The sequence below is a fragment of the Hyperolius riggenbachi genome, chromosome 7, assembly GCF_040937935.1.
Source record: "Hyperolius riggenbachi isolate aHypRig1 chromosome 7, aHypRig1.pri, whole genome shotgun sequence".
Taxonomy (NCBI): domain Eukaryota; kingdom Metazoa; phylum Chordata; class Amphibia; order Anura; family Hyperoliidae; genus Hyperolius; species Hyperolius riggenbachi.
The window spans coordinates 189738898-189756428 of NC_090652.1; the positions used below are offsets into that span (position 1 = coordinate 189738898).

General features: G+C 46.5%; 1 protein-coding gene across 1 annotated transcript in view; it reads left to right on the forward strand.

The window, feature by feature from the left end:
* COL3A1 (collagen type III alpha 1 chain) overlaps positions 1–17531 on the forward strand; it is a 2242195-nt gene that overhangs the window by 1045627 nt on the left and 1179037 nt on the right. Inside the window, exon 23 of the mRNA XM_068244947.1 lies at positions 8083–8136. Coding sequence (XP_068101048.1) covers positions 8083–8136 — 54 coding nt within the window. The remainder of the gene's footprint in view (positions 1–8082; positions 8137–17531) is intronic.

Consider the following 17531-nt stretch of genomic DNA (forward strand, 5'->3'; position numbering starts at 1 on the left):
GCTACCTACCACTGCTGCCCACCTACCCACCAGGCTACCCACCACTGCTGCCCACCTACGCACCACTGCTATTCACCTACGCACCACTGCTGCCCACCTAACCACCACTGCTGCCCACCTACCCACCACTGCTGCCCACCTACCCACCAGGCTACCCAGCAGGCTGCCCACATGCCCACCACTGCTGCCCACCTACCCACCCACCAGGCTACCCAGCAGGCTGCCCACCTACCCACCACTGCTGCCCACCTACCCACCACTGCTACCCAGCAGGCTGCCCACCTACCCACCAGGCTACCCAGCAGGCTGCCCACCTACCCACCACTGCTGCCCACCTACCCACCAGGCTACCCAGCAGGCTGCCCACCTACCCACTGCTGCTGCCCACCTACCCACCACTGCTGCCCACCTACCCACCAGGCTACCCAGCAGGCTACCCACCACTGCTGCCCACCTACCCACCACTGCTGCCCACCTACCCACCGCTGCTGCCCACCTATCCACCAGGCTACCCACCACTGCTGCCCACCTACCCACCGCTGCTGCCCACCTATTCACCACTGCTGCCCACCACTGCTGCCCACCTACGCACCAGGCTACCCAGCAGGCTACCCACCACTGCTGCCCACCTACCCACCACTGCTGCCCACCTACCCACCACTGCTACCCACCACTGCTGCCCACCTACCCACCAGGCTACCCAGCAGGCTGCCCACCTACCCACCAGGCTACCCACCACTGCTGCCCACCTACCCACCGCTGCTGCCCACCTATCCACCACTGCTGCCCACCACTGCTGCCCACCTACGCACCAGGCTACCCAGCAGGCTACCCACCACTGCTGCCCACCTACCCACCACTGCTGCCCACCTACCCACCACTGCTACCCACCACTGCTGCCCACCTACCCACCAGGCTACCCACCTACCCACCAGGCTACCCACCACTGCTGCCCACCTACGCACCACTGCTACCCACCTACCCACCACTGCTGCCCACCTACCCACCACTGCTGCCCACCTACCCACCAGGCTACCCAGCAGGCTGCCCACCTACCCACCACTGCTGCCCACCTACCCACCACTGCTACCCAGCAGGCTGCCCACCTACCCACCAGGCTACCCAGCAGGCTGCCCACCTACCCACCACTGCTGCCCACCTACCTACCAGGCTACCCAGCAGGCTACCCATCTACCCACTGCTGCTGCCCACCTACCCACCACTGCTGCCCACCTACCCACCAGGCTACCCAGCAGGCTACCCACCACTGCTGCCCACCTACCCACCACTGCTGCCCACCTACCCACCGCTGCTACCCACCAGGCTACCCACCACTGCTGCCCACCTACCCACCGCTGCTGCCCACCTACCCACCACTGCTGCCCACCACTGCTGCCCACCTACCCACCAGGCTACCCAGCAGGCTACCCACCACTGCTGCCCACCTACCCACCACTGCTGCCCACCTACCCACCACTGCTACCCACCACTGCTGCCCACCTACCCACCAGGCTACCCAGCAGGCTGCCCACCTACCCACAAGGCTACCCACCACTGCTGCCCACCTACGCACTACTGCTACCCACCTACCCACCACTGCTGCCCACATACCCACCACTGCTGCCCACCTACCCACCAGGCTACCCAGCAGGCTGCCCACCTACCCACCACTGCTGCCCACCTACCCACCACTGCTACCCAGCAGGCTGCCCACCTACCCACCAGGCTACCCAGCAGGCTGGCCACCTACCCACCACTGCTGCCCCCCTACCCACCATGCTACCCACCACTGCTGCCCACCTACCCACCAGGCTACCCAGCAGGCTGCCCACCTACCCACCACTGCTGCCCCCCTACCCACCACTGCTACCCAGCAGGCTTCCCACCTACCCACTAGGCAATCGGGCTGCTCACCCTTCACCACCTACCCACCAGGCTATCAGCTTGCCAACACTCAAATCTGCTACCGATATTGTGTATTTTGTGGTCAGATCTGCTAGCGACATTGTGTATTTTGTGGTCAGATTAACTGCCGACATTGTGTAGTTTGTGGTCAGTTTAACTACCATCGTTGTGTATTTTGTGGTCAGTTTAACTACCGTCATTGTGTATTTTGTGGTCAGTTTAACTACCGTCATTGTGTATTTTGTGGTCAGTTTAACTACCGATATTGTGTATTTTGTGGTGAAATCTGGTTCTGACATTGTGTATGTTCTTGTCAAATCTACCGCAAGATTGAATGATTTTTTTTCTGGTCAAATCTGCCGACATGATTGAATGTATTTTCTTGTGAAATCTGCTCACATAACGTGTAATGTCTGGTGAAATGTTCTCGCATTACGTGTATTTTATGTTGAAAGCTTCTGACATTTTGTGTATTTTCTGGAAAAAAGCTGCGCAATGATGGGAATTTTCTGGAGAAAGGTTGACTAAAACTTGGGTGCACTTTTAAATTATCTCCGCCCCATCCGGTCATAGCCACGCCCATTATTTTGCCGCGGCGCGCTTTGCGCGCCGCAGGTGGTTTACCGTGGGTGGGGGGGTGTCTTTCAATACCTAGCACCGGGTGTCAAATGCCCTAGGTACGCCACTGGCCCTGCAGTATAGATTAGATAGGTGCCTGCAGTATAGGTTAGATAGGTAGGTGCCCTGCAGTACAGATTAGATAGGTAGGTACCCTGCAGTATACATTATAGGTGCCTGCAGTATAGATTAGTTAGGTAGGTACCCCGCAGTATAAATTAGATAGGTGCCTGTAGTACAGATTAGATAGGTAGGTGACTTGCAGTACAGGTTAAATAGGTGCCTGCAGTATAGATTAGATAGGTAGGTGCCCCACAGTATATATTAGATAGGTAGGTTCCCCCGCAGTATAGATTAGGTAGGTGCCCCACAGTATTGTCAGCGGCAGCAGTCTTACCTCCTCTGCGGACTGCGGAAATGAGGTTTTCAGGGAAGTACTAGGTCGTTTTGTAGTTGTTTGTTTAGACGACATTTTGATTTTTTCTAAAAACCTTCAAGAGCACAGAGGTCATGTAAAATTTGTTCTGAAAAAATTGAGGCAAAACAGTTTATATGCAAAACTTGAAAAATGTTTATTTGAGGTTTTAGAAATACCTTTCTTATGGTATATCATTTCTGTTAATGGTCTTTCTATGGACCCTAAAAAAGTCTCGGCAGTGTTGGAATGGCCTCAGCCCTCTGGTTTAAAAGCCCTTCAACGTTTTCTTGGTTTTGCTAACTACTAAAGGAAATTCATAAAAGGATTCTCCTCAGTAGTGGCACCTCTCACCAATTTGACTAAGAAGGGAGCTGATACTTGCAACTGGTCAGAAGAAGCCTGTTTGGAGTTTAGCCAATTGAAAAAACTCTTCTGTACCGCTCCCATTCTCCGTCATGTGGATGTGATGTGTCCCTTTATTGTGGAGGTGGACGCCTCAGAGGTAGGAGTGGGGGCTGATCTGTCTCAGTACTCGGGACATCAGAGACGCCTGCATCCATGTGCTTTCTTTTCCCGCAAGTTCTCTCCAGCTGAGAGGAATTATGACATTGGGAATAGGGAGTTATTAGCTATCAAGCTGGCATTTGAGGAGTGGCACCATTGATTGGAGGGAGCGGAACATGTGATCACGGTGTACACAGATCACAAAAATTTTGAATACATCGAGGGGGCCAAGAGACTCAATCTTAGGCAGGCCCGATGGGCCCTCTTTTTCTCTTGTTTTAAATTTGTAATTACCTACAAGCCTGGTAACAAAAACGTCAAGGCTGACGCTTTGTCCCGGTGTTTCGAACCTGAGTCAGTGCAGCCCTCACTCCCTAAAAACATTCTGCCCGATTCTGTCGTCTTGGCAGTCACTTAACCCGTGGAAGATCTGATGGTCACCTTGAAACCATATCAGCAGGATAGTCCTGAAGGGAAACCTGACGGTCTTCTCTTTGTTCCCCTGCATTTGCGTTATCAAATAATGCAGTTGTTTCATTGCCATAAAAATGCAGGACATCCTGGCTTAACCAGGACTCAAGACTTGTTGTCCCGATCTGTATGGTGGCCTTCATTGGGGAATGACTGTAGAGAGTTTGTGTTGTCTTGTAGCGTGTGTGCTCGAAGTAAGCCCTCTAGACAACCTCCTGCTGGGACTCTTCAATCACTGCCAGTACCTGAGGAACCATGGACGAATCTTTCCATGGATTTTGTGGGTGAACTCCAACCATATGACAGTCTTTCCTTCAGAGGTAGGGTCACTGGTCGCTTTAGTAAAATGGCTCATTTCATACCATTAAAGGGACTCCCGTCTGCTCAGGAACTGGCTGAACTTTTTGTCACGCACATTTTCCGCCTGCATGGCATCCCAGAAAATGTGGTCTCAGACAGGGGAGTTCAATTCGTGTCTAAGTTTTGGCGAGCTTTCTGCCAACACATGGGACTAACTTTGTCCTCCTCAGGTTATCACCCACAGACTAATGGGCAAATGGAGAGGATAAATCAGTCCCTTGAGCAATTCATCCGTTGCTATGTGGCAGATGCTCAACATGAGTGGGCAAAATTCCTTCCATTCGCGGAATTTGCTCAAAATAATCTCAGGAATGCTTCCTCAGGCTTTTCGCCTTTCCAGATAGTCAATGGAAGGTCGCCTAAGTTCTCTCCTTTGCCTGTGAGTGCCTCTCCCTTCCCTGCATTGGATGGATGGCAAGACTCTTTAAAAAGGATTTAGGCCCTGGTGAAAGCTAATTTGAAGAAAGCTTTTGAGAGTCAAAAAAGGCAAGCCGACAAGAAGCGTTCTCCTGAGTGGAATTTTGCACCTGGTGATATGGTGTGGGTCTCCACTCGTCACATCACCTTGAGACATCCCTCGGTAAAACTGGGTCTGAGATATATTGGTCCATACCCTATTTCTGAAAAGATTAATGAGGTCACATATAGGGTGGCCCTTCCTTCCAGTATGAGAGGTGTGAAGTATTTTCACGTTTCATTATTAAAGCCAGCCGTGCATGTGGACTCCTCTCTCCCCCCCCTGTTGTGATCAATGGAGAGCCTGAATATGCCATTGAGCAGATTCTGGATTCTCGCAGGGTGCGGAACTCTGTGCAGTATTTGGTTCACTGGAGAGGGTATGGTCCTGAGGAGAGATCGTGGGTGCCTGCCCATCGTCTTCATGCTGAGGAGTTGAAACGAGATTTTCATTTGTTACATCCTGAGAAATCATAGGGGGCGTGTCCGGAGGCCACGCCTCAGGGGGGGGGGTAATGTCAGCGGCAGCGGTCTTACCTCCGTTGCGGACTGCAGCGCAGGAGCTGCTTCCACATCTGACGTCACGGATTCTGACGTCGTCTCCTCTCGGCCATCCTTGCCAGAGTCGGGGCGCACGGGGCTCTCTCCTGCACATCACATAAGGTCTGCACGCTCGCGCAATGGGCAGCAGGACCTTTATAACCTGAGGAGACGGGTCAGCTGATCCTGCGGTCAGCTGACACCAGCCTGCCAATCACACACTTCTACTGGTTCCAGCCCTCTGGGCGGGCTGTTTGAATGTGCTGGATGTATTTAAGTTTGGAGATGTCAGTTGTTCCTTGTCTGTTGTTGCGAATACTTCGGTGCTAGCGCTCAGACCTTAGTCAGTTCCCAGTGTGTTTGATCCGGCAGGACCCCAGGGATTCACACATAGATCTGGATTTTGATAGTACTTTAAAAGTAGTATTCAATATCATTGTATTTCTCTTTGTGTATGAACCTTGCTTGAACTTTTGACTATCCTTCTGCCTTCCGATTCTGTACTCTGCCTATCTGATTGCTGCCGACCAAGGCCCGACCTCGACTCGTATTTGCCTGACGATTTTGTACCGATATTTGACTCACCTGTTACCGACTCTGCCTGTACGACCTTTCTCAGTTTAGTGATAGTCCCTACCACTAAGCGCTATCACTTTGGAGTACTCCTGCAATATATGCACCAATCACCTGTTTTGTTACAATTTAATAAAGTACTGATCACCTTATCATCTGAGCTATCACCAATCGTTACAAGTATATATGAGATAGGTAGGTGCCCCGCAGTATAGATTAGATAGGTGCCTGCAGTATAGATTAGATAGGTAGGTGCCCCGCAGTATATATTAGATAGGTAGGTGCCCCGCAGTATAGATTAGATAGGTGCCTGCAGTATAGATTAGATAGGTGCCAGCCTGCAGTATAGATTAGATAGGTGCCTGCTCACAACCTCGAAATAGAGTCTGGGAGACACAGACAGATGTATAAACCCAGGGAGGAGAAACTATGCCAACACTGTGAGCAGAAAACCCTTGCGGATGAAAGCCACTTCCTACTGCACTGCCCCAAATATTCTGCACCAGGGACACTTACTTTAAGAAATTGTTGGAACTATTCCCAGACTTTCTCACATTGGAAGGAGATGCAGTGGTGAGGACGTCCTGTACTTTTATTGATATGCACATGTGATTTTATGAGATGCGAGTGCACTACTGTAGTTTTACTTTTTACAATAAATGGTATTACGCAATGGACGGTATGTTTCTGAGTTTCTAATAGGCATGCTCCATGGGAATGAATATACCTGGCTGCATTTGAACAATAGCAACTAATAAGCACTGAAAGCTGATCATGGTCAGCAACGATATTTGGTGAGCTTGCATTTTGCTCATTTCATATGGTGGGGGCACTGGGTGTATAGTGTAGCACTGTTTTCATAAGGTGTTGTGGTTGGAGTAAATATTCTGGACTGGATTACGCTATGTTTTTTCTAATTCCCTCTTTTTGAGTATTTACTGTGCAGAGTGAAGCAAGCATGATCGGAGTGGAGTCTGCTATCAAAAAAGCTTGTTTTGCTGATCTATAATCTGTAGATGTTGGTGCTATATAAATTCTAAATAATAATAAAGTAGAGGTGTGTATGATTTGGATTGTATGTGTCTCATTGCTATTGTGGCGGTTAGATATGAAATTAACTTCTAATTAATACAAAATATCAATAAACAAAAAAAAAAATGAAAAATAATGATGTTTGACTAAAGAAATAAGCAGAAGCAACAAATGATGATGCAAACTTTATCCAATATAAGAATGCTTCAACAAAGCTTGTCAGATTAAGTTGGCTGCAGTACCACAGATACGCAGAGTTTGTTTATTCAAAATTAAAACACTCTGTAATGACTTATATCCACATAGACGTAAATAAAGTGATTGCCAATAATTATTGCAATATATAATGCTTTGCTGAAAGTACCCCCCAAAAAAACAATTTTCACTTTAAAAATGTATAAGTGAACATTTATGTCAATGTAGAGGATAAAACATTTTACTGGATGGAAAAAGCTGTACATTCCGTGTTTAGACTTTTTGGGAATAATTTGGGATTTGTTAAAATGTATATTGTGACTTAATATCTAACGTTCATTCTATTCTAACTTAAGGGGCCCATACACCTAACGATTTTCAGGATCGAATGGGATCGAATCTGCTGTGAAATCGTTGCGCAAACGCTGACAGAACGATCGATTTCCATCCGAAATCGATCGTTCCCGCCAATCTGTCTGTGCGGAAGATTTCCCTCAATCGCCGGCGGGTCGGGAGTGCGTCGATAGCGGCGTTCGAATGCTCGACGACCGACGCTAGCGGCAATACATTACCTGATCCGGCGGGCGCGAGTCCCCACTCTCTCCGCTGTCACTTCTCCACGCTCGGCTCCAGCCCTGGAGCCCAGAGCGGAGAAGAAGACAGCGGAGACCGGGGGACTCGCGCCGGCCGGATCAGGTAATGTATAGCTGGCGGGGGGCGGCGGCAGCGGCAGCTTCACAGATTGTGATCGGTTTCATGCTGAAATCGATTCACAATGTGTTTGCAGTAAAGGCAGCCATACGATCCGTCTCTGATCAGATTTGATCAGAGAGGGATCTATCTGTTGGTCGATCTGATGACAAATCGAACAGTGTATGACCTTTAGTCATAGTAAATTATATTGTCGGTCAAAGAATATTTGCTAAACCCTAATCTCTGTTATTGCCAATATGTAGTGAATGTTATTACCCAGCTAAAAAAAAAACATTTTTTCTTGATCTACATTGTAGGGTACTACTGGAAGTCCTGGTAGTCCTGGATCTGACGGCAAACCAGGACCCCAGGTAAGGATTCCCACAGTACAATATTGTATGTAACCAAATCCTTTGATTGTAAATTCTAAATAATAATAATAAGACTCTAATATGTATTTTATTTTTTAACAAACAGACATTTAATTTATAAAAACACATGGATTCATGGACATATGGCCTAAGAGATTTTATGATTTACCAGTAGAATAAATATTAGTGTTTATGTGCCACTATTCTCAATATGATACCAGGATTGTGAAATGTTATAATTGCTTGCATTGCAGTTACAGTGCTTCAAGACTTTGCCTGTTTAAGATGGTAGTCCTAGAATCTGTTAGAACCTGTTCTATATCACCTTGCTTCGACACCATTAACTTCTTACAGTTGCGTCTCACAGACTGTGAGATAACTTGACACTCACCACAGCAAGCAGGAGATAGACTTCTCTCAGGCTTCTTCAATGGTTACGGAGTTTATTCAGGAAACAGAAATACAGATAGATACAGTTCATCATATCCTAGCCATGCCAATCTTCATGTTGCGTTACAAGCTTCTTGATTAGACTTCCTGCTGAAGTCAATCAGGTACCTTCTTCCTAACTACGTTACACTAGACTACCTATGTACAGCATACATTATATCAGATTACACATAGAGTGAAAATACTTAGAGGTTCCAGTCAGCCTTTAGATCTAGTGGGAAAGTCAGAAGCAGAGTGAGCTCTGAGCGCCCACCTAGGTTTTTAATACCGACTAGGAAAGAGTTAAACGTGACATCATATTCGCCATCCCCTAGACCAGACTATTGGATGAGCCCCATCGTGGTGTCATAATACCCACCCACTCGATTAATATTTAATGTCACCTTTCCTTTACTTACTGGAATGTGGATATTTAGTAAATATGGCTGATGTTTATTGTTCCAGTGGCGTACATGCCCAGGTCAGGGAGACCTGTAGCCTTGTCCATAGAACAGCTTCTTGGTATGTTCTAGTTCTGCTGACAGAACTGCAGATTTTCTCTCGAAGAGAAAATCCCTTAAAGGGCAGGTCTGCTCCTCAAGCCTTTTTGACTAACTCAGTCCAAATAACTGAGGCCTACTTAAATTATAACAATCCCCCCTAAAAAAGGCTTGACCCGCAGATCCCAGCTTCTGAACCTACCAGTACCTGGTTTCTTTCTTTATGTTTCACTTTTCCAAGTTCGTGCTCACACAACTTCTCTGCTCTAGGCGGTTATCCCTGGAAGAGAGAGAGCATGACCTCTTGGTCTTCCTGTAACCAGGCTCTCTGGGGAGGCCCTACTTCTAAGTCCCTCTAGACCACATGCTCAGCATTTGCGTCACTTGCGTATCACTCACAAACTTGCATGACCACAGAAAAGTGAAACTCGTGTATTTGTTACTCAATGGAACAGTGCCAGGTGTCTTCTAAAAGAGCGCCTTTATACAATCAGCTCCATCACCGGTACTACTAAACCTATACCCGTAACCCTGTATATCCCTTAATTTGAAAATATTGGTTCATGAGATTGTTTATGAGGCACCAATCTCTTGACCAGGTTAATTTGTTTTGCGTAATTTGACACACAACCTCACCTGGATAATGATGCCTAAAGTTGTCATCCCCATCCAGACGACCAGTGGGTGTAGAAAGAACTTTTGAACTGCAGAGACCCAGTCCGAGTGTCCCTGGAACATCGCCGGAAACCTTTTCCACCAGGTCAGACTGGAACTCACCTGCTTATTTTTGTGTTCTACCTCGTTAAGATCACCTGGATCATGGTGAAATCTTACCTCTAACTTAGTGTACTGTTTGTTTAACCTTTGTAACAAAATGTGGTCGTCTTGGGTCAAAACCTGTTCCCCTTTGTCCCATGTCGTGTTCTCTTTCAGGACGGGAACTACCCGTGAAACTTTGACCTTTAGTGTTCTCTTAACAATTTGAGAACTAACGTCATCAAACCTGGATGACTGGATCCATATGGGATCTCCGCTCACACAATATGTTCCCCTTGGAGAATCCCCCTTATCGGAACAATTATGAGAATATACCTTGAATGTATCATTAGACCTTATGTTAAAAAAACAAACCTTTCCTTCAGCCACCGGAACTATCGGTTTGGCTTCAGGGTGGATCTTTTGAATGGTAGCCTCTCATTCTGTGTTATTGAGCCCGCAGGCTTCTCCACTACATTTGACTTGCCCCGGCAAACACAGGTACTTCTGCAAGAATTGCCCGCATGAGGACAACTCTACTGGTTTCACCTCCCCGTCTAGCACCAAAAAAGGTTGACCTCTCAGGTCCTGGTGTAAGACATGTGTTGAGGTGGGAACTAAGGAAGTGGCGGTGCCTAAAGGAATGTTGCACCGTTTCCATTTGTTCACCCAAACATCTCGAAGCTGCCATGCAAAAGATCCTTCTCCAGAAAATCGATATACCTCCCCTTGTCCAATCTCAGTTGCACAGGATCTTTTAGCATCTCCCTGACAAAATATGTCCCCAACTGTCCTGATTGGACCGCTTCCCCCCTTATGTCCTGAGGCACAATATGTACCTGAGGTCGGGAAGACTGTACTCTCTGCAATCTTTCAATTAAGAGTACCTCTTCACTTACCCAACTAGCATGAGGATAAGCGGCTGCATATGGACTGTGTAATATCGTCCCCTGTTGTGACCCGTGTAGTGTGGATGGGGTTCCCTGTGTTGGCTTTCCCTCCCCCGGGACTGCTCTCCCCACCCTCTTTGTCACCTGGAAATGTGGCTTGATCTCGATTTTTACTTCTTGTTTCGAGAACCACCAACCCTCGGCTTTCCAGCCTTTACGTGTGTATAGTTTGTTTCAGAGGCACTCTCTGTTGGCAGTTCCAGAGTGTGATGTTGTCCCCTGCGTCTCTCTGGTAGGAGAATTGACGCCTCCTGCTCGTTCCTCTCCAATCTGGAACCATCTCACTCTGCACAACCAAGACAAGGTACCCCTGAATCACACACTCCACCTTTTGCATGTACCAATTGTACTGCAATGTACCTTTTAACCAAACTTTGGATCGGTGCATCGAGTGTGGCATTCAATAGCAGATTTACACTGCCATTCAATTCTCACTGCCCGCACACCTGACCCTTCAGACCTTTCACCCACATTGTGCCATGAAATTTGTTTTCTCCTGGCACAAGTGCTCTTTTCCTCCATCCCTGCTTGGTCCATCTGTGCCAAGCGGAGGGAGGTGTGAAAGGATCAGTACCTCTGTCACCCAACATCAACATGTTTGGGCCTTGTATTCTCATTAACCCCTTATTATTCATGAGAATATCCTCTCTTCGTTCTCTCGTTCTCCTAGGACGAAATGGCAACCTAGGATCACCATCAGCACGGTACTCTTCATTAGGAAAGCCCCTCCTTGGGAAAGAAAAAACATTAGCACTTTGCATTATGCTTTGCTCAGACAGTTTTGTTAGTCTCTTTCCGATCTCCGAAATCTCGCTTTTTAGTCTCTTTCCAATCTCAGGAATCTCGCTTTTTAGTCTCTTTCCAATCTCAGGAATCTCGCTGTTCTCCAAACTCAGATTGGCATCTGGAACCTTTCGCTTATCCGACTGACATCTCCATCTTTGCTGCCAGCACTGCCTCTGTCTCGATTCCATATTGCCCAACTCCTGAAATCGAAATACAAACAAATCAATTCTTATTAATGATTTGGGATTCGCCCTGCGGCTTGTACTCTGTACACTTTAGATTGATCAATATATATCGTAATTGATCTCGTTGCTTTAAGGTTCTCATGAACTCTGTTTACTCTTTTTGGTAGATTGGAGTTACAACCTCTCTCCCCTACCTAAGTACTATCCTCAGTACTTACCTGTTTAAAATATGCTCCCGCGGACTTCACCTTTGGAAGCTCTCACCTCATTGCAGGCTCCTCCCACATCCCCCCTATCTGTACATACGCGGCCGTCGCATGCACAGAGTACGGATGTCACACCTGTTGCTGCTTTGCAGGTGAGCCTGCAATGCTCTTACTCATTTTCGCATTAACTTATCTAGAACTTCATTGCGATACCAGCTCTGCTAGAAGTTCTGTGTGTTGTACCCTCTGATCAATGTTTGCCGTGCCACTACCCCCAGACTTGAAAAAAAAAATGGCTGCCTCCCTGTAGGAAGGAGCACTTTGCACTTAAACTACACAGGGTGCAGGGCTACGCATACCAGCGTCACATGCCTGTATGCAGATCCCTGAATGCCCACGTGGTAGGTAATCATATGGCAAACACCGTACTGATACACTGTCACTCTGTAAATGGCAATTCTTTCATTTGTATAATTGCCCCATGAACTGCAGTCAGTTCTTGTTCTTTGTGCTACAATTGATAGGAGCTGGAAAAAACATATGTGACCAATCAGTGGACGAAAAAAAACGCACAAAAAAACAGCCCCAGCCCAGCATAGACCTCTTAGTCAAGCTCTGGCCCTGTCCACGACAAAAAACGGAAAAAAAACGTTACCGCTCTGCAGCAGCGGCGACGGAAACCCGGATTGGTCAACTCCCTTTTTTCCAACTCCGGCACCCCCTTGATGCACTGTCCCCCCTTTCCTCTATTGGGAACTCATGCTGCACCTCCCCTTAAGGTGCCCCACTTAAAGGAATAATCCCATAAACAACTCAGCACAGACCCTTTCCTGATCTGCGCTGCTACGTGTCTCCCTGCCCCTAGCCGGGAAACACTTCCTATCCGTGACCATGCTAGTCTTACAGCAATAGCTTGGTGCACGTATTCTGGCATTCCTATCCCTGGACCCAGGCTATGGGGAAATATTCGGGATCCGAGATACTCAGTAGAATGTCTCATTATTCCTACCTCCCTTCCATCAGCTGCTCTGCCCTGAGCCGCGAGCACAGCCTGACGTGACGTGGATCCCCCCAGCCCCTCCTCCCCCCCTGCCATGACATGTTGGAGCCATGACTCTTGGGGGCGGGGGCGGGCCCTCCCCTATGCCGCCATTTTGAGTCCTGGACTGCCAGCTAAGATGGCTGCTATCAATCTCCCGTAGCAACCCCTTAATCCTATACACATTAGGAGAGAAACAAAAGCAACAGAACAAACATGTTATGCATAGTTACACAGCATCTATACACAGTGCAAAAAATCAGCATTCCGCCACATACATTCCTGGATGTCCGTAAAAACCTAAGGACTAAAAAAACCTCGTGTCTCAGCTGCAATTCTAAATGCTATATGCCTTAGTATCACCCAGTGACGTGAAAATCTCTCTCTCTACATTCCAGACTTAACCCAGAACTACTAGAGCGCGCTGAATAACTCTAAACCACTTTAACTGTTACCATCCCAGCTAGAAACTACCTCTGAGACGAACATTTAGCAGCCTAAACTGACCACACAACACTAAACGTATGCATACATATAAAAACATGTTAGCAGCACTGACTGGAACGAGAGAAGCTTACTTAACTCTCTACGCTTTTTACTCCGGACAGAGAGAAAAAAAAACACACTGCTAAACCTCACGGCTTACAAATGTCTCACACTCCCTCTTCTGTCTACTCGTCTCCTCTCTCCCCCATCTACTTACTCGAAAGCCGCCCCCCCTCCTCTTCTGCGGGGCGCTCTACGCTAGACTAAAACACCGCTGGCATCACTCCCAGAATCAGTACACTGGTCAGACCGTAACATACAATTGTTAACAAACCAAAGGGAAGAGAGAGAGAAAAAAAAAACATCTGTCCAGCAACAGAACCCATGCCTGTGAACAGACTAACATATAAATTTCCCCACTAAGTAAGCCCTAGCAACACAGGAACATTGAATCCTAAGACAAAATCAAAGCACATAAACTCTGAAAACAGCACTACGTACGCTTCACACAGAAGATGCCCCCCTTCTCACACGGGAGAAAAGGAAATACGCAGACTCCAAGCTGCAATTAACACAGAACACATTAACAACTCCTTGCACAACACAGATAATGCCATATAACAACGTAAATCATACATGCCTGATCAGCGGACTTCGTACGCCTGCCAATTCGACCAGCTTTTGGCAACTTCTCCACGAAACTGATTGGACCCCTGGAACTCCTGAGCGTCATCTCTCTGTACCCACACTGGCTCAGCGGATCGATATCCAGCGGCAGCTGCCAGCCGGTCTCGGAGCGTTCCAGTCACCTGCGATCCGGTTTAGGCTATTTACTGCTGTGCACTTGCAGTCAAAGTTTAATGTCCAAGAGTTTCGCCGCTGGTTTCCTCGAATTGCAGCCGTGCGCCGGCTCACGCACACCACTTATCAGCTTGATAAGCTTTCCAGTCCGCGTCTAATCTGCTTGTGTCGCTGTGGAATATCTTGAAAACTGTCTGCTTGTTCTGCTAGACAGTGTTTAATCAGGGTTTAATCGGCACCATTGTTAGAACCTGTTCTATATCACCTTGCTTCGACACTATTAACTTCTTACAGTTGCGTCTCACAGACTGTGAGATAACTTGACTCTCACCACAGCAAGCAGGAGATAGACTTTTCTCAGGCTTCTTCAATGTTTACGGAGTTTATTCAGGAAACAGAAATACAGATAGATACAGTTCATCATATCCTAGCCATGCTAATCTTCATGTTGCGTTACAAGCTTCTTAATTAGACTTCCTGCTGAAGTCAATCAGGTACCTTCTTCCTAACTACGTTACACTAGACTACCTATGTACAGCATACATTATATCAGATTACACATATAGTGAAAATACTTAGAGGTTCCAGTCAGCCTTTAGATCTAGTGGAAAAGTCAGAAGCAGAGTGAGCTCTGAGCGCCCACCTAGGTTTTTAATATCGACTAGGAAAGAGTTAAACGTGACATCATATTCGCCATCCCCTAGACCAGACTATTGGATGAACCCCATCGTGGTGTCATAATACCCACCCACTCGATTAATATTTAATGTCACCTTTCCTTTACTTACTGGAATGTGGATATTTAGTAAATATGGCTGTTGTTTATTGTTCCAGTGGCGTACATGCCCAGGTCAGGGAGACCTGTGGCCTTGTCCATAGAACAGCTTCTTGGTATGTTCTAGATCTGCTGACAGAACTGCAGATTTTCTCTCTAAGAGAAAATTCCTTAAAGGGCAGGTCTGCTCCTCAAGCCTTTTTGACTAACTAAGTCCAAATAACTGAGGCCTACTTAAATTATAACAGAATCATTTTTTACATGGTCATTATAAGTTTGCTGTCATATGACTAGATACAGGCACCCATGCATTCACATACATGTGTACCGCAGCATGACCCTAAGCTTGTCTCTTATAACCTTGTTCAGTTGTGGTCACATTAGTGTATCATCATGTAAGACCTTACATGCTCATGCAGGAAATTTTAAACATGCACATAATATTTACATTAAAGGCTCTACTTATTTAAGTCTCTGTCTGACATATCTCAATGCTGGTAGTTCTGAGCAGCTTTTGTTGTCAGTCCTTGTGTTCAAGTTTGCCTCAGTTTTTTGACCCAGTATGTCTGACCTCATCTGATCCCTTGCCCTAGTTATGGACCTCTGCCTGATATTAACCTTGTTTAGCCTGCCACCTTCGTCAACATCTGCCTGCATAATTGCCCCTACCTTTGTTGCTGCCTGTCCTGGGTTAAGCTAGTACTTTATTGCACACTAGTCTACTCATTATCCTAACTCTCAGGTCAAATCTCATTAGCCATCTGGGTCATCCTCCACTGTGGACTTGTCTGCTCTCACTGCCTCTGGTGGGGCAGTCTCAGGGGCAACAAACTGACAATCACTTGTGGCAAAGCAGCCCACTGTCCAGTAGGGGTAATGGCACATCAACTCTTGTAGGATTCTGATGTAAAGACCAGAGGCTACTTAGACTTGTACCCTGGAAGAGCTCATGTCTACCACTGATGTAAAATTTAACAGTGTGTTAAATGTATTGTAATTGTACTGCAACAGTTAATAGCAGTCAAGATAGAACCAATAAAAATAGCAACAATCACCAAAGAACTGTGCAAAAATGTTTCTGATATCCAGGCATCTCTCTAGGAAGCTAAGTGAGCCTAAAAACACCTTGTAAGACATTTTCAAACTGTGACTTGTACACCTTCAGTGGCTACATCACCTCCTGAACCAAAGATGCCATTGCCTGATCAATAGTCAGGAAGTTCTGAAAGTTCCTGCCACTTATAATCCTACCTTAAGCCTCGTAGCTTTGCTAACAAAAATCTCAATAATCCCACTGCTACAAGGTGAACCACAAGCATTGGCTTTATGCTTTATCTCAGTATTAGTCAAAATGTATTATGTTCACCAATGCACTGCATCAGCCAAGGCAGCACTATGTAACCCATAGAAGAGTATGTGATGGAGTTTTATTGTTGGAGTTCTAAAACGGAATGGAATTATGTGATTTAAAAAAAACTGTTTAGCCATGGACAAACTGTAACCATCCTCGATACTCTTGAGAATCATGTCTCTCTCTACCCTTCAGATTGATTGACACTAGGCAACAAATATTACCTCCTTCTCACCACTCCGAGTATTTCATGATGAAAATGAACCAATACAAATTGGTCTACCACAACCTGCTTTGAGTAAAAAAAAATGTTTGAGAAGACACCAAGCTAATATCTGCATGTAATGTGTGGCTTTTGGTCTTTTACATCAGCCCAGTAATACTAACACGTAAGGAAGACTTTGACCTGTCACTGTTGCCTCCCATGACGTCTACAGCTCATATCTCTCTTGCTTTGTCTGCAAGAACAATTGAAATATGACCCATCTTTGATTCTGGGAGATTGAGATGTTTCCTAGTGAACAACCTGCCTAATAAACTAAACCTTCCTCTCCATTCCAAGTATAAGAACTTATGTATACACCTAGTTGACAGATACCATCAAGACCAGATCACTCCAAAGACCTATTATTTTCTGATTAGCTTTGCTCCTGATCACTGGGAATCCCTGAGCTTTAATAATATTCCATCGACCAAATAGAATGGGACTGGTTATTTGAAGTTTTAAGAGCCCAGGGGTTCCAGGGCCACTTTATGAATGCCTTAAAAGCCATGTACTTGAGAATAACAATCAGGGATGGTTAATCCTAGCTGTGCGCTCCTCACTTAAATTCACAAAAACGACTCAATACAGTAATCTTAAATAATATAACATCAGATGGATCGCCTTCTCTTATAATCGGTGTGTGTTTCACAGTTCGTTATGCATATATTAGAAAGGTAAAGCGGCGCTCAACATCCCCTCTTCAACAGATTGTCCACAGTATAATAATCAATCTTCCCAGAATTCCATATAGTCCACTGGATCCTCATATACAAAACAAAAACGCTCACCAGATTTTATGGCCGATCAATTACAATCAGCAAATCACGTTTGTGGCCCAGCCAGTAACTCCCAGGTCTTTCAATATC